The 23,133-nt window shown below is 41.1% G+C and overlaps 1 protein-coding gene across 1 annotated transcript; it reads left to right on the plus strand.

Moving 5' to 3' along the window:
• Nucleotides 1-3,207: 3,207 nt before the first annotated feature.
• On the plus strand, nucleotides 3,208-22,863 carry si:ch211-149e23.4. The gene is made up of 16 exons (XM_046389079.1): nucleotides 3,208-3,264; nucleotides 9,510-9,598; nucleotides 11,016-11,053; nucleotides 14,057-14,386; nucleotides 14,575-14,883; nucleotides 16,814-17,095; nucleotides 17,428-17,581; nucleotides 18,237-18,406; nucleotides 18,527-18,808; nucleotides 18,948-19,247; nucleotides 19,352-19,633; nucleotides 19,788-19,950; nucleotides 20,673-20,833; nucleotides 20,959-21,034; nucleotides 22,217-22,244; nucleotides 22,407-22,863. Exons 1-16 carry the CDS (start codon nucleotides 3,208-3,210, stop codon nucleotides 22,554-22,556), a joined length of 2,871 nt encoding a protein of 956 aa, XP_046245035.1. The 3' UTR covers nucleotides 22,557-22,863.
• Nucleotides 22,864-23,133: the final 270 nt, after the last annotated feature.

Genomic DNA, 23,133 nt, shown 5'->3' on the forward strand with positions numbered 1-23,133 from the left:
TGATAAATCCCTCATCTGTTTATCAACACGTTATACGAAGTGAAAACCACAATGTCAACAGAAATTTTAGGCACCTTCAGATGCTACTTAATATTCTATTATTATGTAATCATGAGGCCCCGTGTTGTTCAGGGACCGTGAGATAAACTGCAGTTTTAAAGTGTTTTAGTTTGTCTTATGTTTATCTAGGAGCATTTACCTCAGAGGCCGAGTATGTGTAATGTTTTAAATATTTCTAAATATATTTGTGCTGAACAGATGCAAAAACTACATTCAGTGGGATAATTGATGGGTCAAGAGGGATATATACATTATTTTTTTCACCAAGGCCCTGCGAAGGTTAATCTGTTTCTAAGCCTATTGACGTATCAGCTTAGGGGATTTTAAACCATGTTGACCTGACAATATATTTCAATAAACTTGTGGTTTGGGGTCAGTGTACAGACCTTAAACTTTCAATTTATTATAATTATTTAACCAAAACAACCAAAACAAGCTGAATTAACTGAGAGTATAATGGACTGAAAACAATAATCATACACCAGTACAGTGCAGTATTTATCTACCGTTCCTTCTCTTTGTCTAGGACGTTTTCTCTCTTCCTGTGGTAGTTTCTCGATTGACCACTTGACTTCCCAATCATCTATGCCCTCATCTAAAACAAAGGCACTTTTGGCTTAATTAAACATAACCACGATCATATACAGAAGCAGGGATGACAAGAGCAAAGAGAGACAAAAGGAGGAGAGCAACTCCATTGTTCCACCACAATGCAGGCGTGTGTTGCAGAAGAGGCGAGGATGAGGTGAAGCACAACCCATGTCAAATCGAATAAATTACTTTAAACAAGGAGGGCCGGGCAGCTGCGGGAGGCCCATTTAGGAGCTTTTAAAGTTAACAGCGTGAAGTCTTAATTACTGAGACTTAACACTGACCAGCGCTGCGCTCACGCTGTGACGGTCAGGAGTTGGAGGCTGCTGCTCCCGTGGCTTCAGAGGAAGGAGAGAAGACCGACAAAACTGAAGACAAAACAGAACATTTCCACTGTTTCTGCCAACAGGGCGGAAAATAAAGGGTTGATTAAATTTCATTTCATTTCTGGATGGTTAGATAAAAGCAGCTCAGCCCTCGTCCTGTTCTCTACTTGGTGTCTACGATGAAATGGATTTCCAGCAAAATACACTTTTTTCCACCTTTTATCCCTTCTGTCAGACTGAACTTTCATACACACTCTGGTTTATAGGCTGTAATGATCCCAGGTTGCTCCCTGCTGACAAATCACGTGCTAATGCTTGCTGTTCAGATGAAGGGAGGAGGCGGCTGGTTACTTGGAAAACAACAGGAGGTGGTGAGAAGCTCCGGTTCCATTAGTTTGAAGGTGTGATGGTGTGAATGAGAATAAGGATATACATGCAGACTTTTGACTTTTACTTCCTCCTGAGATGTCAGGCTTCAAACATGCCTTTAGTGCATCACTAGTAGACAACATGAGCAAAGTCACTTTTAATTACAGCAAACAAGCCAAATTTTCCAGATTATGCTGATAACTATGTTGATAAAGATCTCAAAGGGTGTACCACAGGGTTCGATCATAGGACCTGTTCAGTTTTCTGTTTTTGTAAATCATAGCCTGTAAAGATTCAGTGAGGATTCATTTTTGTGCCTCTCGTTGATAAAGTCACCTTGTGCTTAAACCAAAACAAATGCCGACTTAAAAGAGAATTTAGTTATCAATTTATCAGTTAAGTTAACTTTAATTACTTAGAAATGATTTCTATAACCGGATGCTTAATTCAGGCCACCTCATATACCTTAACAACAAATGTGAGTACTTCATTTACCAGGCATTTAAACGACATTCAAAAAAATGTCTGATGACTAATGTTAATATGTTGAATAATCAAATTCTTGTTTTCATGTCTCTCAGGTCCTATTTTATTTTTCTTAATGTGAATGTTGTGAATTAAATTGTCTGTGACTTTGTGGTCATATTTCTCTTGTAAAATAGATAAAGGATCCCAAGAGACAACCTGGTTATGTAAAGTATTAAACAACATGTAACAATTCCTGTATTTCTTTTCTTATTTTTGGCATTTTGTTTATTTGTTATTACTACTTATTATTAGACTTGTTTTATTGGGAAAGTTTTATTGCAACAAGCCAAAAGTCTCAGCTGATTTAAACTTCACATCATTCTGCATAGTCAGTTCTTGCCTAATTAGCTGAATGTCTCCTGTGGTGATAACAGAACAAATGTCATGAGGCATTCTTATTTTGGCTGAAATACATGTTTGTTCTTGTATAAGAATCTCCCTGGGCTGTTACCTTGAGAGGTCATGTACTGGCCCTTTGGCAGTCCTGAGGATCAGGGGTCTGGTAGCCGTGACGATACACTTTCATTTCAGCCAGCTAGTAATCCCACAATGCAATAAAACTGTCTGGCCCCTGTGTCTGGCTCCAGTCAGACCAACTTTACTCACAAAAATGTGCAACCCCCCCAATATTATTAAGTGGAATGTAAATCTCAACAAAGAAATTTAGGACTCTTTTTTCTTTTTTTTTCTTCCACAATTTTACATGTCATTTAACAGCTTTTTGCCAGGAGAGAGTCAGTAATTATATAGGGGGAGAGAGTCATATGTGTTATAATAAGGGAGTGCATCTCAACCAAACCAAGACACCAGCGGGGACAGAGGTCACTGCAGTCTGGTCGGGCTGTGTTTATGTTGGCGAAAGAGTTGCAGCTGTGTGCGCAAAGTGTGTCTCTGGGTTTAGACATTATCTCACAGTTGGTTTTGGTCAACTTTTCAAAACAAACAAGTGGCTTCTGTACTGTCTTGCATGCTGTTCCCAAATGGATGGATAATAATTGCTGCAACAGTTGTTCCTCATTTTGGCCACTGTACACATGACTGTACATTTTGACCTCTGAACTTGCAGTAAATTATTTGATATGGTCACTTAGGGTCAGCAGAAACACGCTGTGAACACAATTCACTGCATTCAGCAGTGAGGAGTGAGTGTAGGAGAACCTAAAATGTTAAAAACACAAAAAGCCCTCTCTAGCTTTTTGCACTCCTCTTCTGTCCTTGTGAGCTGCCACAACAAGTGAATTTCCCCACTGTGGGATCAATAACGTTCATCTTATCTTATCTTATCTTAGAATCAGTGTTTGGTCTGTCTGTTCTAGGTTACTGGTGATGCCACATGGCGGACATGGAAGAGCACCCGCCCCCTCTGTACATAGGAAAGACTCATTCTAAGGTAACAAAAACATGATTCTTATTTTCTGGCACTTACATACTAAGAAAACAAATTTATGAATATTATATTGCATGTCTGCCAATAGATCACTTTTGTATATGTTGATATAGTAAATTTCTTCCAGCAGTTACAGAACAACAGTTTAAGTTGTGTTTCTGGTCAGCTGGCGAATAAAATATTCACTCTTTTCTGTTTTTGGTCTTTACCAGCTTCTGAGGGAGCTGTCACACTTTACCTGCTAAATGCTCCATTATGTACACCAGCTCGTCTCTGTCTGGGCTGTTTGGGGCTGAGCAGGCAGGTTTTTACCTTTGTTCACTTAAAACAGCTGCTCGCTGGAGCCAAAAACTGCACCACTTGAGAGTGTGCGCATAATGTGTTTTAATCCTCCTAAAACGTTTGCAACAAATGCACTGTTTGCTAAGGCTTGAACAAAACTACGAGTCAACGGCCATGCTAGCAGCTCTGTTAGGCCATACCTAAGCACAGTGGAGCTTGCTAACATGTTCACAATTACAGTGAACATTTTAATTAACATGTTGGCATGCTAACATGTGCTACTTAGCACAAATCAGAAAGTACAGCTGGGGGTGGCGAAAATGTCATTAGTTTAGCAGGCATTTTGTCAAATTCAGATTTTGTCCTGATGATGGCACTAGATGAGAAGCTAAGGCATTATAAAGGTGACTGCAGTCACTACATTTTCTTAACTAAAGGAATATGTTGATGGAAAGTCTAATCTCTCTATATTTGAGTTTTGACTGCCAAAATGTAAAAACAAAAGAGAAAAGACATATTGATTTGATTACACATTGTCAATAGAGACTTTATGCTTCATGTTAAACATATAGAGCAGAACTTATTGCTCATCATTAACTTTTAGCCATTAAAGAAATCAATTAGTCTCTGGTCAGTGAGTCCACATAGTTGGGATTTATGAGGCTTTTAAATTGTGGTTCAGTGGATGCTAGACTGATCCTTGACAAATGCCTCTCACACCCATCGGGCGTCACCAGCAGCATAATCACTTAACATTAAGCAGCAAATGCTGAGTCAGTGTAGGTAAAACAAAGGTCAGGCTGCGTGTTACTGGCAGAGGCAGAGAGAGCGGTCGCTCAGGGACATTGCAGATGCCTCCTAGCTGAAAAATCTCATTTGAAACCGTTGATGACCACTGGCAAATGCAATTTGCTCCTGTTGGAGGCTAAAGTGTGGGAATGTTCCTTTAGATTCTGTTGTCATTTCGTTGAAACTCAGGCGGGCCTACAGTACAGTGTGACGCAGGAATGCACTGTTGAGCAGTCATTGCGTACACAAGAGGCGCCACAGGGATTTTCGAGGGCCAACCTTTGCATGTGTGTGTGTGTGTGTGTGTTCATGACTGTTCACACTGGTTATTAGGCTGCATGGCCAGATTCTAATATCATAAACAAGTGTTGGTTGACTTAAAGTTAATGTTAGAGTTAATCTATCTGCTCAGTGACACTAACAGCACAAACTCTTGAGACAGGTAAAAATCAAGGTGACACTGTCCTTCAGAGTATGGACACAGGAGTTAAACGCTGGGCAGTGATGGTACTCAGATTCCTCACTAATGTAAAATTACCAATACGTAAGTGTAGAGGTGTGCTAGAAGCAAAGGTATTCATTATGCAGAAACACATATTTAAGAAAAAATATTATGGTGCATTTGGATTATAATTATTGAAAACATTAATGTGCACATCACTTTAGTGTTGCAGCTGAAAAAATTGAGTCCAATTTCATCTGCTTCATATACTGCTAGGTATACTATATACTTTATAAAAAATATGAATTTATTTGTTGATTATTTATAGCAAGAATCTGCAAAGTAACTAGTAACCAAAGCTGTCAAATAAAGAGTGAAAAGTACAGCACTTGCTTCTGAAATGTAGTGTAGTACAAGTCTAGTAGCACTGAATTGCAAGTGAAATCATCAAGGATTTAGAAATAAGGTACATAAGTACATGAGAAAATATACTTAGTTACTTTACATCACTGCTGCTGAGAACGTGCAGTCCTTTCATCTTGTCTTGGGCAGGATGGGTGCTGCATTTCAAAACTGTTATAGATGATCAGTTGTGCCCATAGATGGCACCCATGAGTTTAGTTTAAGTGAAATCCAAAAAGCAGTCCTGCTGTAACAAACTTTGCATCAAGCATTTTGCATCTTTTGAATTTGAAACCCGAACTTGTAAAGAGAAATGTGGAATAAACTCATATCAACTACATGATCCAACTGTTAAAGACTTTGCCCTAATCACCTCCATCACAGCGTCTGAGTGTGTGTGAGCATGTGAACAGCCATAAGGCAGAAAGTTGAATGAAAGTAGCCGAGCTAAGATGAAACTTTCAGGCATGATTCAGGTCTATAAAACTGTATTGATTTGCTGCTTGCCTTCCTGCACAGTCCCTGCCTGGCCGGTGCCAGGGTAATTTGTCCCCCAGGTCTAAGGTTGCATGTGAATTTTCTGTTGTGTCAGCTGAGTTTAGTGCAGTGCATGCTTGAGAGGAGGTGAACTCTCATTATCCCACATTGCTTTAATTAAGACCTCGTTGTCAAGGAAAGCAGCATCTTTAACTCATTTATTACCTCCTACAGTAGGCATCTCCAAACAGCAATAGGCAATATTTCATATTACACACTGGAGTGTGTGTAACTTTGTCATGAATACATCTGCAGCAGATAAATCAGAACAGAAAACGTAAGACAGCACGAAGGAGTAAATTCTTCACTGTGGCGGTCAGATGCATGTGTGTGTATCCCTTTGCTGCCTGCAGTGTATGTACAGGGATATTCACACCACAACATCCTGTGTCAATGCAGGACGTGCAGCACAACTGATTTTCAAGCAGGAGGACAGCAATCATGCTTATCGTAGCCATGAACTTCTCTTAAAATTAAACAAATGTAGTCAAACCATAAACATGGCAGAACAATTTTTCATAAGCACGGTGTTCCCATCATCTTTACCAAACTATACCATGCCAAAATTTAATGCTTCTACTTTATGCAGTAATTGAAATGTCTCTGTTCAAATCACTTAGCTCTACAGTCATGTCTCTGTTCAGGCTAAACGAATTCCGGGGACACCAATTTAAAGGTTCACGGAGATATCAAACTAGCCTAAAGATGTTTGGTGTACTTTCATGTTAGATGTTAGATTTCCTGTTTCTCGATCTCTGTTTCTGTTTCTTTGTTCATTGTCGCTGGTTGGTCTGCACCTCCTCTCTAACTCAAGCCTCAAGCCTTGAAAATCCGGCAGGGGACCTTTAAGTTGCATGTCTTTTCTCATCTCTTCTCTGACCTGCAAACTATCAGCTGTCTCAGAAAGACATGCTAATGCTTCATCTCTTGGGTCCTGCATCCACCCAGCACTTGATGAGAAAGACGCTGTCACGGGAAGTTGTGTTGAGGTGGTACTTTATGTATGTATGTATGGCTTCTATAGATGAGTGTAGCTATGACAAATGCAATGCATTAGCTCTAAACATTTAAATTTGTTGAAATCTACTCTGTTTCACCACCTACTCTGTTTATAAGTGTAATAAAAGTCTTTGATTTTTTTTTCAACCGCCGGTTGACCGTTGACCTTGACCACCGGAAGTGGTTACTGAGGTGTGGCCTTTTGGTTCTGCAACAACGAAACAACAGCTTTGTTGTTTGTGTATCAAAAGAAGAAAAGCAGTACACAATATTCAAATGTTTCTCAGTTGTGTGTCTTGACCGGAAAATTACCAGACATTAAGTACAAGAGATCTTGGGATCTTATGAAGCATTTCTTTGGGTTTAAATGGCACAGCTTCCTTGGCTGGGCTTCAGTAACTCTCCTCGTCTCCTGAAGGGAGCTGTACAGGTTGTATTAGCACAGACTCACAGCCTGCTGGTTGAAGAGTCCTGCTATGGGGGAAGCCAGGACCAGTGCCAGGTCTGGAGGGGTGCACAGGACCAGCTATGCTCTGCATGTCCCAAACAACCGGTGCACTAACCAGAGCCATCTGCTGTCCATTTCACTTACATTCTCACTTGATGCTCTGCCAGAGGTTCATTTTTTTCACCGCTGAAACCAACTGTCCCGTCCTCAGACGAGCAACCAGAGCTTCTAGTTCCCTTCTGATTTTTGTATGAGAAACCAAAGAGTTGTACTTTCCTGAAACGTACCTTAAAGAAATCTCATTTATCACAAACCATCTTCCAAGCTTCATCTTCTACTTACTGTAATGCCCTGATTTGCTTCACCACTGTTCATGAGAATATTTCAGTAATTTCCGCCAACTAAACAAGCATTAAGCACTCAGCGCCACAGCCTCAACTGCTGAAGTACATAAATGGCTCATGACCTGAACATCAGATGCATCCTCTTCAAGGCTGCTGGAATCACTGTTTGAGTCATTTCCACCAACTAAATTACCATTAAGCACTCAGCGTCCCGGCCTGCTCAACAGTTTAAAGCTCATTGGGACATCAGAGAAGATGAGGAAGCGATTGATCAGAGAAGTTATGAGTCATTCAGAGAAGAGAACACGGATGCAGCGGTACAAGTTTTGTTCCTTCAGAGCTTTCTGTCAAGAGAAAAGGGTGCATTAATTCAATTGCTACTCACTAAATATGCTTGCAGTTGCATTTTTTTTTTTAAAGAAAACTTTCTATTATATATTGCATCAAAAGAAGTGCAAGCATTGGTGTGTTTAATGACCTTTGACATATTTTCTGACAGTTGTAGAAATTGTAAGAAGGTCTTCCATTATGAGTCATCTTCTAAGTGCTCATAGTAACCCACACGTGTGAGTAAAATTTCAAGTTTACGTTTTTCTCTTTAGGTAATGTCTGAATGATGCATTTGAAAGCACTGAAAGTAATGGGACTTTAGAAAGTGGTCAGACAATAAGTTATAAACATCCATGAGATGATTATGATTCATTATGGATGTATAATGTTCTACAGGGCTCAACAAAATGTATCAGTAACCATTATGGGCTCTTAAGATCAAGGTCAGGATGCTTTTGTGAATGAATTTGAGTTGTGTTCTCATGTATTATAGATAGCACACAGTTAGATATAGTAGACATGTTGAAATGTTGTTGACAAAAGGTGATTCTTTTTTTCATTGTTTTGCATGTGCAGCTGCTTTCTGTGGTCAGCACCTCCTCATCACTGACGTGCAGGGTGCTGTTTGTCTGAATTATCTCGGTAGATCAAACCTGCATAAAACCACATGTCATATATGTTAGAAACCAGTGCCTGAACTGGACCAAAAAAGGTGCCGATACAGTAATGTTGGTCCTGCAACTAATACCTACAACCTCTGAGTCTTCTTGAAGATTTTTTATCCATGTTTTGGCATTTGGTTATCCATTTTAACAAGGACATTTTCAACACTGTTTTCTTAGTGATAAACTAGCTATGTGTTATGCCTCGACAACAAAGACAAAATATCAAAGTATTATTGTAAGTGCATTTGGCTGATAATATCTCAGGACTGTGAAAACATTTAAAAGTAAAAGCCAGGCTGAAAAGTTACATGTTAATTTTGCATTTAGTAATATCATCTCCTTTGGCAGGCTGTTCCAACTCCTTAAATAAGCTGCTTCACCATTTTTTAAAAAAAATATTGCAAATATCTCTTTTTCACCCTTGTTTTCCAGACCAGGGGAGTGAACATTTCCAACCAGACCACGCATCTTTTTGAAACATGAGTGCTGTTAGATTGTACTAACTAACTAATTATATTACCACGTTTTTTTTTTCTTTTTATTTCTCTTTGTACACGAATGCCAGCAGTGTCATAGGCCAATACTGGTATGTGACTCAGATTGATAGTGTCGTATCAATCACATGTTGTGTCAGTGTGGAATCTGTTGCGTGAGTGTGTGAGAGCTGCAGGGTTTGGTGATAATTCAGTTGTAAATGAATAACAGCAGGAAGAGATGGTGCAGATGATCTGCGATTTTCCTCCTCTGAAGAAAGTGATGATAACGTACCCCAGACTTAAGTAGGTTACCAAACAGCCCTTCACAGGCACACGCATACAATCACTGGCTGATCACCAACTACCTTTTTCCAGCTGAATTTCCACGTGTGTGTCCATGGAGAAAACGATAAAGAGAAAGCCAGCAAGGTGAAAAGCATGCCAGTTGTACATCTGTGAAATCTATAAGTACCGTGTCTGTGAAACATTAACAATTCATTGTCAGCTAAATGCATTAGCTTGCAGACTGTATAGGACACACCTGGAAAAGACCGAAGGGTTTCCAGACTCCTTCTCCAAACTCCACTCCACCTCCGCCTACCTTCAGGGACCAACCACTTCAGGTAATTTAATTAGCTGGAAAAATGACCCCCCCAGCACCACGTTCATGTGATTACGCTGGGTTTTAAAAGATAGACTCGACTCTCTCTCAAGTGTTTGCCCTTGAAACCAAACCTTGCATGTATTTTTTTGGTAAAAGCCTGAACCGTGTTTTACCTTCCGGAGATACGATCACCCCACAGTCAGAATCAAGTCACAGAGCAAGACTGGAAATAATAAGAGCTTTATTCTTGCTTAGATCATGCCGACAAAACCTCTCCCATTTATCTTTGCAGTTCAGAAGCTGATTTCTATTACTTGTAAATATAGACACTAATTTTCTGCCTTTTATCTGCTTTTAAATGTGACTTATTAGATTAAGTCACTCAACAAAAACTTAACAAGAAACCAGGATATGATACTTGCTTGATTAACACTTGATTACGAGTTTTTTAAAACCCTTTGAAGGACTTTCAACCGGAGGGTGAAATTAGCATGAAATAGGTACCTTTTTAAGGGATTTAACATCTGAAGTTGATTCTGTCCAGACTAAAAATAGACCCTGAATGCTTCTTATGCTCCTTCCTCTGCTCTCACATAAATGATTCAGGTCTAACTCCTGAATTTCCGGGTCCTACTCAAGGTTTCTTCCAGTTAAGAATCAGTATATTTATTTTAACAAACACACACTGAATTTAACCCATACTTAGTTGAACACACATGCAACACCCAGCAAATTACATGCAGTGAAACACACACAGGAGCAGTGGGCCGCATCAAGCGCCCAGGGAGCAAATTGGGGGGTTATTGTGCCATTGATGCGCTCAATGGCACATCAACCACATCTCCCTAATTGGAGGGGGGGCATCCCATCCTGCCCATCCGCTGGGGAAATTGAACCAGCGACCTTCCGATCACAAGCCGCTCCTCCAACCTCTAGTCCCACTGTCTGCTTGCTTGGGGGTTCAGACTCTGGGTTTCTGCAAAGCACCTATAGACAATTTTGATTGTATAAGGTGCTATATAAATACAGTTGAATTGAAATTGAATTGAACTTAAAGTGCATTGGATGACACAGCATTTTAAACATTTTAAGGAATCTTTCGATAGTGTGTGTGTGTGTGTGTGTGTGTGAAGCAGAGAAGGAAGGAGGATGACACAACTATTTTCTTTGTTGTAAAACCCACTTTCACACACTACAAAATGTCTCATTGGCAGTTTCATACCAGATGATTCAAAAAGCCGTTACAAACCACATGCAATGTTGATTTTTTTTTTTTTTTTGTCAGGTCATTTCATTCACTGTCATCCTATTGTGCTCTTGCTGACTCAACTCAACTTTGACAGGAAATAAAGAATTTTCAGCTTCTCATAAGCAGCAATACTGAGTCCCTGCAAAGCACCTCTAGCTTTCTCACCCATATCTGTTTCTCTTTGCAGTTGTCCTTGCAGGGTATCATATGCTGCTCAGCAAACAGGTAGCTACTGGCACTTGTAGACACGTTGTGAGCACCTCAGCAGGGGATGGAATGAATGATGCATGGCTTTACCACTTCCCAACGTGTCTTGCTATATGAGGTGGCTGAGAAACCGAACAGACTCAAAACAGAGCAACTGGAAGAGAAGCTGATATCCACAGTTACTCACTTATTGTTTCAGAAAGCAAAGGAGAAAAGTTGTATATTTTTACACACAGCTTAATTGTGTGCGTGTGCCTGTGCGTGTATGTGTGTGTATGTGTGTGCACATCCAGTATGTGGCTATATGAGTAGCAGCAAACTGTGTGTTAGCTCTAGAGGGTGTGTACCTCTAACCATAAACCACAGAACACACACACACACACACACACACACACGTACACAATTTAAATACTATTATGCCTGACATACAGGCAGTCCACCTCTATTTCACTGTGACACCATCATGGGATGCTCAGGGCTGTTGATTGTGGGTCTTGTCCTTAATGTTGCTCTCTGCTCGGAAATTCTGGGTAAGTCTGCAGGGTTACAATCCATCTGTGACAGTCAGCTGTTTATAGACTTATTTTACTGGCTTTTAAGGTCTTGTTTAACTTGTGGCGCTGACACTAAACAGAGCTGCTATGGTTTTCCAAAGTGATTAGATTATAAATGCACACAGCCAATAAAGGCACATTCTGGATGCATCTTGAACACAATAACTCTTTCTGCAATGTAATGTTGATGGCATGTTTGTATTGCCAGTTCATTATTATTGATCTGTGGTGCCACCTAAAACCACAATAGTTTCTTTACAGCCTTTTAAAGTTAATATATGAGGGTTGTTAAGGTTTAAGTTTGTGTAAGGGGAAAACCCTCTGCAGGGTGGACTTATTTAGGAATCCTGATGTAGGGTTTTAGGTTCAGCATCATGCCTTTGTTCTGCAGAGTCACAGAGGCTTCCAGCTGGAGATGAAAGTTTAAACGTGTGAAAAAGCTTTGTTTTTTAGAGTCGAAAGTCTTATTTGTTTACCACATCCCCAGTCTGCAAAGGAGGGGTTGCTGTCTACCATGGGTGAATGGTTGCTGTTGCTGGTGAGAAAAAGAAGCCCCTGGGGCTCAGGAAATGTGATGCAGTGCATGAATACCTGATTTCTTCTCAGCTATTACTAAGTTTGTATCCTCAAGGTGTGCCTTTTCCATGCTTGGCTGACATTTATTTTGGCAATAACCTTAAAGGGCAAATGAATTATGAACCCACAAGGCATAATTGAACCCGTACAGCATATTTATTTCTCTCCCTCTGTGTCCTTTCCTCTTAAAAGCCTTTGGAGCGTCTCCACACTGTTTCCCTTTGCTTTGATGTATAGAAAGACCAACAACATTTCAGCTTTAACGGTGTTTGATGTAGACAGTTTAGTTTCAACTGCCGCAACTGGCTGTATGTTCAATGGTTTTCCATAGAGCAATACAACACCAAGTTGTCACAATTTGACTCACCATAGATCTGAATAGAAGTTACTGGTTTCAGCGGCTGATAGACCAAACTGTGTCCTCAAGTGCCCTTTGTCAGCAGAAGAAGTAGGGTGAAAGGGACTTGGTATGCACTGGAGTCTGCACACTGTCCTTTCTGCAAGTGCTAAAATCTGTCAGCTTCTATTAAATGTCCTTTCCTCTGAAACCAACCCTAATCATGGCTGATTTCTCAAGTGTGGCAGGAGGAGGACTTTGGTGTCTGGCTATAGATCAGGGTGTAACTTTTGGACTGTTTTCATTTCATTAACATAATGGAGTCCTTTAATAAATATGCACAGAGGGGACCAGGCCACATTTGTCAAGTGTCATTTTGCAAACAAAGTCTAATTAATGTGTTTAGCCCTTTGACTATTAGATGGCTACTATATCATTAACTTACATTTTCATAACATTTTTTTGGGTGGGGCTCCATGTTATGCTAGCAGAATGGCTTTAATGTTGGCCTGTCAGTGGGTCCAGACTTTGGTCCAGACTGAAACGTGTCAACATCTATGGGATGGATAACCATGAAATTATGAATGCTCATTCATGTTCCCCAGAGGATGAATCCTAATGATAGACTTCTAATCTAGCGCCACCAATAGGGCAAAAGTCTCCCTTATCGAGGGAAGTATCTCAACATATATTGGATGGAATCGTTCAAAATGCTGTGCAGATATTCATGATGCCCTGAGGATGTAGCATAAGCTGATGACTGACTCTGCTTACATTTCCTCTAGCACCTCCATGAGGTTGATAGAGTGTGCTCCTGGCTGAATTTCTGAGAAGCAGAGTTGCTGAACTATTGGATGAATTGCCATGAAACTTGGTTCAGATATTCATATATGCTTTTCTGTTTCCACTTTTCTGGTTTTTCATTCCCAAAAGCCCATTTCACAGTATTCATTTGTAATGTATGCATCAAATTTACTTTTTAAAATCTAATTATTGCCTCATTAACCTAGTATAAGTATAGCTATATATATATATATGTCACATCACAAAATGCCTAATAGCATTTTCATTAGTCCCGGCTATACAGATCAGTGCTAATTTGCTAAAGCTAGCATGCTAATATGCTAAACTACAACACTGAACATGATAAACCCTGCTAAACAACAGCATGTTAGCATTGTCAACATGAGCGTGTTAGTATGCTAACATTAGCAGACAGCACAGTTAGCAGAGCTGCAGACCTTTATTCTTGTTTTTATTGATTAGACATTGGCATATGCTAATTATGATAAAATGACTGGAATCTTATAATCACTGACCTAGTTAGTCTGCCTCATCCATCACAGTTTCACTTAACCAGTGAAAGACAATAGGATGCATGAATACACCTTTCACAGGCATGTCAGCGGACATATATCAGCCTGCTGTCCATCCTCACAGGAAGAACAACAATCATGTTCTCCCCATTAAGACATTTCTGCTTCTTCTGTGTTTGTAATTTTAAGATTGCTCAGGTGAATTTATAACCTGTCATTGTGCTGCTCTGTGTCTCAGGTTTGAACGAAGAGCAGATCATTGAGCTCACGCCAAACGTCACAGCAGTCCTGGGAGAGGATGTTTACCTGACCTGCAGGTATCTGGGCAAGACTGAGATCCTGGGAGCTGAGTGGAAAAGCCAGATTAACTCTAAAATTAGATCCAAGAGAGTTGCAGGATTTTTTAATGGCAAGCCGTTTGCCCGCAATGGTTTCTCTGAACCAGAGTCTGTCACCAACCTCACAGTTAAGGTGAATATCTCCAGCGTTGAAGTAGAGGGAGAATACACATGTGAGTTTAAATCACTGGAAGAGGATTATATTGTCAGTGTATTCCTCACTGTAGTAGGTAAGTCAAGCCTATAATGTGCACGTTATTCTATTTGAACAAATCAGTCTAATTGAGTTGCCACAATTTAAGATAAAAATGTCTAAATCTAAAAGGTCATCACTGCTACACCACCAGTCTGATTTAAATAACATTTTAACACAAGGTGCATCTACGTCATTTGAAGACATGTTTTCATGTGTTCACAGCTCGACCTGATATCCAGATCCTGGTCAATGCAGAGACCGTAAACGGCTCTCACTATCAGTCGGTGTTGTGCTCTGCTGTCGGTGGCAGACCTCGGCCTCAAATCAGCTGGTTAGTCAATGGCCATCCTCCCGCAGATTATCTTTTCACTGTGGACGTGATCGATACTATTCACTCGAACGGAACCTCCACCCTGAGCAGCATCCTCCGCTTCCCCACCCACCTGCAAGATGAGGACAGTGTGACCTGCGTGGTCCAACACCCAACCCTTGCAAACCCCAAACTCACCACAGTGAGGGTGGAAACATATGGTAAGTTCACACACATAGCTGAGCGTGTCAATGATGCTGTGTTTGTACATCTTTGCTGCTGGAAGGTGACATATTGTGCTGCGTTACCAGTTTCTGTTCCACATACTCAGCGACAGGCCATAACTCGCATTGCACAGTGCAATGCACTCATGGGAGAACACACTTCTGTCGCTGGTGTTAAAACACCATAATGTGTAACAAATAAATAACACAACCAAAGTGCAGCGGGCAGTTTGGTTCCTGCATTTCTCTGCTTCCGTTTTACCAAATAAATCTTTCTGACCTTTAGAAAGGTGCAAAACCATTCTTCAATGATGAGGTGCAGATGATCAAAGTCTTAAATGAGGAGAAATTAGAAATTAGGATTATAAATGAGGAGAAATTAGAAATCCAACAAACTCAGTTAATTTACTTTCATTGTTTTGTTCCATTGACTTTTATTGAGTAAATATACAGCAGAAAAGCTGCTCAATACTTTCATAATATCACTGGATCAGTTTTTTTTTTGTTGTTTTTGTTTTTTTTTAAAAAAGGGTCAGTCATAGTGCATGAGTGAGTGCTTGGAAAATTGTGAGCTGACTGCAGTTTCACTCAGCTCAATGGAGCATTTTAGTTCCTCTTTCATGCCTACACCTCCCTGTTTTGGTTTAATCTCACCAGCTTCTTTTTTTTTTCTGCTCAGCATCAAACAGCACACAGGAAAAGTTAGCGACTGAGCATAGTGGAGCATTTAGCAGTTAAAAAGCTAAATATTTTCCTCAGAAGTTAGTGGATCAGAAAAAACAGAGCAAGAAGAGAGCAAATACTAGACTTAGAATTGCCAGGTGGTAAGAAACATGAGAGAAAATCAAAGTTAATGTTGTTCCACATTAAGTGGATATGTAAATAAGAAACTTTCTGCTAACAAATTTGCATGATCAACTTAAAAGATGTTTCTGCTTCTCACAAGTGGCAAAAGAAAGAAATATGCAACATATATTTACAACTTAACAACCCAGGCTGACCAGAATCAGCTGGGCAAAAAGACACACACACGCACAACTTGCTTTGTTGTCACCTCAGTGTCTCAGGAACTGACCCAGCGCAGTGATCAAGTTCACGACCCACATGTGGGCTCTACATGCACTGTCTCTAGCACACTCATGATGATAGGTGGCCCAAATAAAGCAAATAAGTGGTCTTGTGTGGTGTGTAATTAATTTGTTAATGTCTTTGTTCAGTTGGCCATGTTTTTCAAGTGGCCTCTGCATCCACACTTGCAGAGCATCCCCCATCCCAGAATGGGTAGGATGAATGTTCATTTGGCAGACCGTACGGAACAAATCCCATTAGCCTGAGCCAAGCCAGCCAGCCCATTCATCTGTGATACGTTCAGACTGAAGTGCTGCAGCTTAGGTAATTTTCTAGCTGCAACGGTTAAATCCACGCATAACTATAGGTGTTAGTAAATGGAATTTTTTAAAGCCAAAGTGTTTTAACTCACTTTAATTGTACATACCCTTGCCCAAGACCTGAGCTATTATGAGGTGATAGCTCACTTCTCTTACTCATTAGGGATGACTGGCTGTTGTATGACACCGCAACTTTTATGTATTTGATAATAGACTCTGAGCTCTGCTGATTCCCTGCATTAAAGCCTGTGGTCTTTCAGCTTTGGTTGGACAGCAGCTGGGCCAGACATCTGCTCTCAGCTGCAGCCCGGCCAACAGATGGGACAGGTGATAAGCCTAAGTCAGCACTCTCCGAAAACCCAAGCAGAAGCCTCTTATGACCGGTGTTTAGCTAACATTTGGCTCATCCGGACACGGCTTCCTATTTAACAAAAACACCCCAGGCCTCAGTCTGCTATCTGACTTTCTAATTTACTGGAAAAAACATTAGACTTGTGTGTTAAAGAATAACTCTTCTCGCCTTTCTTCCTGCTCTGCAGCCAAGCCAAATGTAACCATTAAAGAGGAGATGGTACAGCAAGGAGGAAGTGATTTCTGGGTGGTCTCTTGCATTTCATCTGGAGGGAGACCTGACACTGACATCTTCTTGGCTTTGGACACCGATGAAGAGCTGCGGAGAGAGAACTACACAGACTCAGACATACAGACAAGCTCAGTCGTCCTGCCTGCAGCAGACTATGAGGGGCACAGTGTCACCTGTGTGTTTGACCACCCCAAATTTACACACAAAGTGTCACGGGTCATAACGCTGCCATCTTTTAGTGAGTACTATCATCGTTTCTCATTTGAAAAACTAATTTATAAAAATTGGTGCTCATGAGCCAAAAACATGCACATTAGGTTAATTGGCTACTCTACGTTGCCCCTAGGTGTGAGTGTGAGAGTGTGTGGTTGTTTGTCTTTGTGTGTTGGCCCTGCGATTGACTGCCGACCAGTCCAGGGTGTATCCCGCCTCTCACTCGTAGTCAGCTGGGATAGGCTCCAGCTCCCCCGCAACCCTGACGGATAAGCGGTATAGAAAATGGATGGATGGATGGATGGTGCTCATGAAGTAGATGTTTCAGAAAACAGAGATGTGCTTTTTACTCTGCAGATTTGTCAGTTAGCTTGCTGAACTCAGATGTGGGAGGCAACACTGATGATTTCCAAGACAATGAATCTTTAGAGCTGCCGGAAGGACAGAGCAACACCATCATCAGCCTGCAGGTTGATGGGAATGTGCCACGTTACAATCTTACCTGTGAAAAGTAAGAAATATTTGGTGTTAAAGGAGCATTTCATGTTATTTTGAGGTGTACCATTTTAGACTGAAAGCCTGTGTTACAAACTGAGGATGTGAAGTTTGAAAGATCCTGTTGATCTTCATTATGGGAGCATTTTTGGAGTTTGTCCCTTGCTGAAGATTAAAGTCAGGATATGATGACTTTGATTTTTTTTTAAAACCTCATTATTATTTCTATCTGCAACTTATGAGTTTAACTTTGCAGAAGTACAACATTAAATATCAGGTGCAGAACATCTCATGTATTGACTTCAGAGAACTGTTGTGCACCCATTTGACTGTAGAAATGAGTCTGGTGTGAAATCAACTGCTGGCCTGTAAATGTTTTTGTTCTTTATATTTTTATTTTAGTCTGTATTCTGTTATGAGCATTCAGAAATGGGTGAGATTAGTACAATTTTTTTCTCATGCACATATGTACTGTAAACATAGACTGAAACAACCTTCATATCCTCGGGAGGATGTGGTTACACATTTGGTGGCACCAAACCACAAGTGCAGGAACCAGATTTATACAAGTTTCCTCGTTTAAAATAATAATTTGTTTGACTGTAGTATTTGATTGTTGGTAAACTGAAATATAAGCTCCTCTTTGTATGTGTACTTGTGTTCCCCTCTAGAGATGGTGGGCTCTTGCCTGAGGATATGGAGGTGGTTGGCAGCAGCCTCACAATTCAGGGTCCAGTAGGACATCAGCACGTCGGCCTGTACGAATGTTTTGCTTCCTATTACCATCTTCAAGCAATGTTGCAGTTCAATGTCACAGTTAAACCTCATGTTATACAGCTTGGTAGGTGTAACTCTTTGTATATATTTCTTGAAAGACTTTCATGCATACATTTCAAATTTTCCGCACTGTCTGACTGTGAAATATTGACGTGGAACCTTCTCTCTGCACCCTTCCTCTCAGTTCCTCCCACAATACGAGTTGATTTGCAGACTGAAGATGGACACAGGGTGATTGAGTGTTCAGCAGCTGATGCTGTTCCTGTAGCCAACATGTCCTGGCTTCTACCAGAGGGTGTGTCTGGAGTCTCTTGGTTCAATTTCACTTCTCATAATGGAAGCCACTCTGTCAAGGGAGTTTTACTCCTCCCTGCCTGCTCGCCTTGGGAGCTCGCTGCAGAGTGTGTGATAAATCACCCTGCATTTGAAGAGCCACAGAACAGAAGTATAACACTCCCTCTTTGCGGTATGTTCAACAAATCAGGCGCTGGATAATTTTGTCTGAGTAGCAGACATATTTGGCTGTCCTAGCTCACCATAGATCTAATCTTTTTCCCAAAAGAAATCTCTCACTTCCACTAGTTTAACTTATCTTTCCCACGCAGCTCGGCCTAACATCACCATCAACTCCCACAATGAGTGGAAAGACGGTGAAGAGTACACAAGGGTGAACTGCACTGTGGACAGCGTTGCCCCTGCAGCAACCATAACCTGGAATTTTGGAAACAGTAACAACAACATCAGTCATCAGTCAGAGACTGAAGTTCGGGCCGATGGTTTGGTATCGACTCGTAGTTCTGTGCACTTCTTGACGTCTTTGTATTCTGGTCAGAATTTGACCTGCACAGTAGAACATTCATCCCTGGAAGAACCAGAAGAGAGAACGATCCACATTCTCGTTCGCAGTACGTCATTTCTTTCTAGGAAATATTTCTCTCTGTGACACACACACACACAAACTCGCACAGCTGCTCATCCCCTTCCTGTCACCCCTTGTTTTATTTTGCAGAAACCCATCTGCTGAATGTGTCTGTGGAAAGACAGCAGGACTCGCCCCTCTGGCTGGCAGTGTGTCATTGCAGAGGGGAGGCTGTTGGAACAAACCTTGCCTGGGTTCTTCCCGAAAATGCCAAAAGTCAAACATCCCTGCAGTCAGAGTATGAAGGCCAAGTCCTGACAGCCAGGCTGACTTATCAGTTCCCTCTGGCCCGTCATGAGGGACAAAACCTGACCTGTGTGTATCGTTTCGACCATGGGACCACAGAGGAGACTGTTCATATCCCCAGATACTGTGAGTTTAACATAAACAACAACAGTGATATGAACATCTGCACACTACACACAGTTGGGTCAGATGTTATTGCAAATTTAGAAATTCACATCAATGCATCAGGAGATCCTAAGATACAGGGTTCATCTTTAAGGTTCACATGACTTTTTTGCAGACATCTCCTCTGTGAGAGTCCTAAACCGCACGACTCCTCTGCAAACGCGCTACAGTGGTGAACAGATCACACACAGGCTGACTCTCCAGGAAAATCTTTGCAACCAGAAAGTACTGCTCCGAGTCGAAGGCAACGTGCCAGACTACAACCTCAACTGTAAAAGGTGATTCATCCTTTCTTGTCTACCACCTAAATATCAGGAGTGCACAGGAAGCACCTGTGCACAAAATGCCCTCCAGAAAATCTATGTTCTCCCCATTAAAAGGAGCAAATACACTCAGAGTTAAGATTTCTAGGCTTGTGAACCGGATTGTTTAAAGTAATTCTTTTCTTGCATACTTCTGGCATCAAAGTTTGGAGATATTCTATATTTTTCGTGTTGTCAACAAATCCCATGAAAAGACCAGGTGAACTGATCCTACTAACAGGTATTGTTTGTGTAGCCAAAGCCTGATAGATCTTATTCCTCTGTTTCTGTACATCTGTAGTTTATTTTGAGTCAATCCCTCATACACGTCCTGCTGCCATAAAGACTCGCTAGAGTGCAAAATATGCATTATGTATTAATACAACAAATGCATTTATTCCTTTTACGCATTTGAGTAACATTAGCTACGTTTAAAAACCACTGACCCTCTTTTATAACAAATGAAACGTCATAGCGCAGTATACTATATACTGCAATAGTGCAGTACTGAAGATTTGTGTCTTCAGTGTGGACAGAAGGGCCTGAACTTGCGTGGCACAAGCAGTGAAGGGGAGTCAGAAACTTACACTTTGTTGGTTTTGGTCTTTTCAAGTAATTTGTTTGCAATAAGAAGACTACTATATATGATAATACGTTCAGCCTTCTGCTCCTTCAGTTAAAAGTCGCTTGTGTTTCAGGAGTGATGGCTCATTTGTCCAAACGGAAGGGGTTGCTATGGTCTTCCGGTCAGAGGTCACAGAGTGGGACGAAGGCCTGTACACGTGCCAGGCGTCCTTCTATCACCACACAGCCACAGTCAACATTCAAGTGGAGGTCATGAGCGAGGAGAAGCTGTTTTGTGAGTTCTTACTGTGTTGTATTTTCCAACTACACTCAGAGAGCAGAGTCAAGTGTTTACTTGAGCAGTTCTGATCATGCAAACGAGTCTATCTGTACTATGACAACTGTGTGTATGTGTTTCAGTAATGGTGACCATGATCAGCACTTCATCGGCTTTTGCCATCCTGCTCATCCTTGTCATTGTTCTCTGGGTGTTCTGGTGAGTTAAATACCTCTACAGGTGTCAGACTGCGGCTCGGCAGGTGATGTGTTGACGAGCAAATGAGGGCAACGCAATAGGTGCCATAAAATATGAGACAAACAGGATGCACAGATCGTTAACCCAACTCACCAAAACCCCAGTATCATGCAGTTATTCACAAACAGGAAGCAATGTGGCTGAAGCAGACAGGTGCCTCTGCCACCGCAGACCAGCTTGTAGACAGGTAGTAAATGTTCCAGCGAGACCTGTTTATTTTCCAGTTTTCTGCAATGGCTTGTAGCAGTGTTTCTTCTGGCACCTTCTGCAGCAGCATGCTGTTAGTTGGCTTATTATCATCAATGCCACATTGCAAAAACCAAGGTAAAGGGTTCAAAAAGTCCAGATCTTCAGAAGTTATTAGTAGAATGAAATCCGAGCTGCCATTCATCAATGAAAAAGCCGCAAAGCCATCGCTTAATATTATTGCTGTTGGAAAAAAATCAGTGAGTCACCCGTCTTTTACGACTGATGTGGGATATCTGTCACGATCCTTGGACTTTTTACGGTTTCTGCCTGCAGAAGTTTGCACATCTCACTTTTCTCGTGAATATTCATCAGAATCAGATCAGATCTTGCTGTGAATTAGGCTGCACTGCGCAGCACGATGGTGGTGCAGAGACTATTTCAAAAGGCCTTCGTCTCCGGTCAGAGCATTTGGTCAAGGTGCCATTGGTTGACAAAGCCTCTGTCCCATTATCCCTTGCTCCAGTGGGAGGGTCCTGTCAGGCTAATTTGGGAAGGTCAGTCACACAGTGTACACAAGAAAACATGACTCCCCGGGAGGAAAGCTATTTTAGGACGTCAAACCCTCCCCCTCCTGTACTGGGGACACTTTTTGACGGCAGCAGATCTTCAGTGGGATGATGTCACCGAGGTCATAATGTACAAATGTTCTGCTGCATCTGACATCAGAGATCAATGATGAGGACTCAGGTCAACACTCGTCTCCATTGATATTCCCGTCACAATCATACCTGCAGCTTGCCCGTTTGAACCCAATCAGCGTGTCAGACCAAGTCACAGTGCCACCTAGTGGTGTTATTTATCATTACAAAACCTGAAAAATCAGAAAAAAAAATCTGTAACACAATTAATAATCAAGATCATCGTCATTAACCATGTTTTTGTTTTGTTTTATAGTAAAGTAAATGGCAGGACACAACACAAGGTAAGACAACATTCAGTTAACGTGGAAGTTTATTGCCCTTTAGAAACATCTTCATAAATCCTGTTTTTTGTCCCAAGTTCATCTTGTTTTAATGATTTTGCTCAGCTATTATGCGACCTGGAAACCAAAATGAAAAGTCACTCAACTCTCTCTGTAATCCAGAAGCGGGAGTCTCTCTCAGGACTGACAGCTCTGATGCAAGAGCCCTCCTCTCCTGAGGTGAAGAAGCCACCAGTGCTGGCAGACAACAGTGAGGAGTACGCAAAGCTGGTCTCTTACTCCATAGTCATTGATATCAAGAGTACAGTGTGAAGACAGAAGTTGTTTTGTGGGGCCTTTTTTTTTTTTTTTTTTACATATTCAGCTTTACATTATACACAAAGCATTGCAAGCAGCATTGTGTGTTATTTCATCATTTGTGGAAGGAGTGAAATGTGAAAGAGTCCTCTGTTTACGTAGTGAACTGTTGTTTCTATAATTTTGACTGATTGGCATTAATGATTTTAAATGCATTACTTCTGCACTTTCATCTTACTTGAATTTTGTACTGTATGCACATTGTGTTTTCCATTATTTGTCAGTAAAGTCGTGAATAAATCAATATAATTTTTTTCTCCAATTTGCTGTTTTGTTTCATCTGTTAACATATGTCTGTGGTACAAAACATTTCCAGAAACAGCAGAGATGACTGACAGACTTTGCTGTGACTTTAGCTCCGCACCATCTGCCCTTGTGATGTCTTTGCTTGACTAAATTAGTAAAGGACCATCTGCTGATTTATAAATAAATCCTCCCAGTTTATGATGCAGATGCAAACAGACTCATCTGCCCACGTTAGGCTGCAGTGTTTGTACACCCCCTTGTGGCAAATGATTACACACACAACCGA

The sequence above is a fragment of the Scatophagus argus genome, chromosome 5 (assembly GCF_020382885.2).
Source record: "Scatophagus argus isolate fScaArg1 chromosome 5, fScaArg1.pri, whole genome shotgun sequence".
Lineage (NCBI taxonomy): Eukaryota > Metazoa > Chordata > Actinopteri > Scatophagidae > Scatophagus > Scatophagus argus.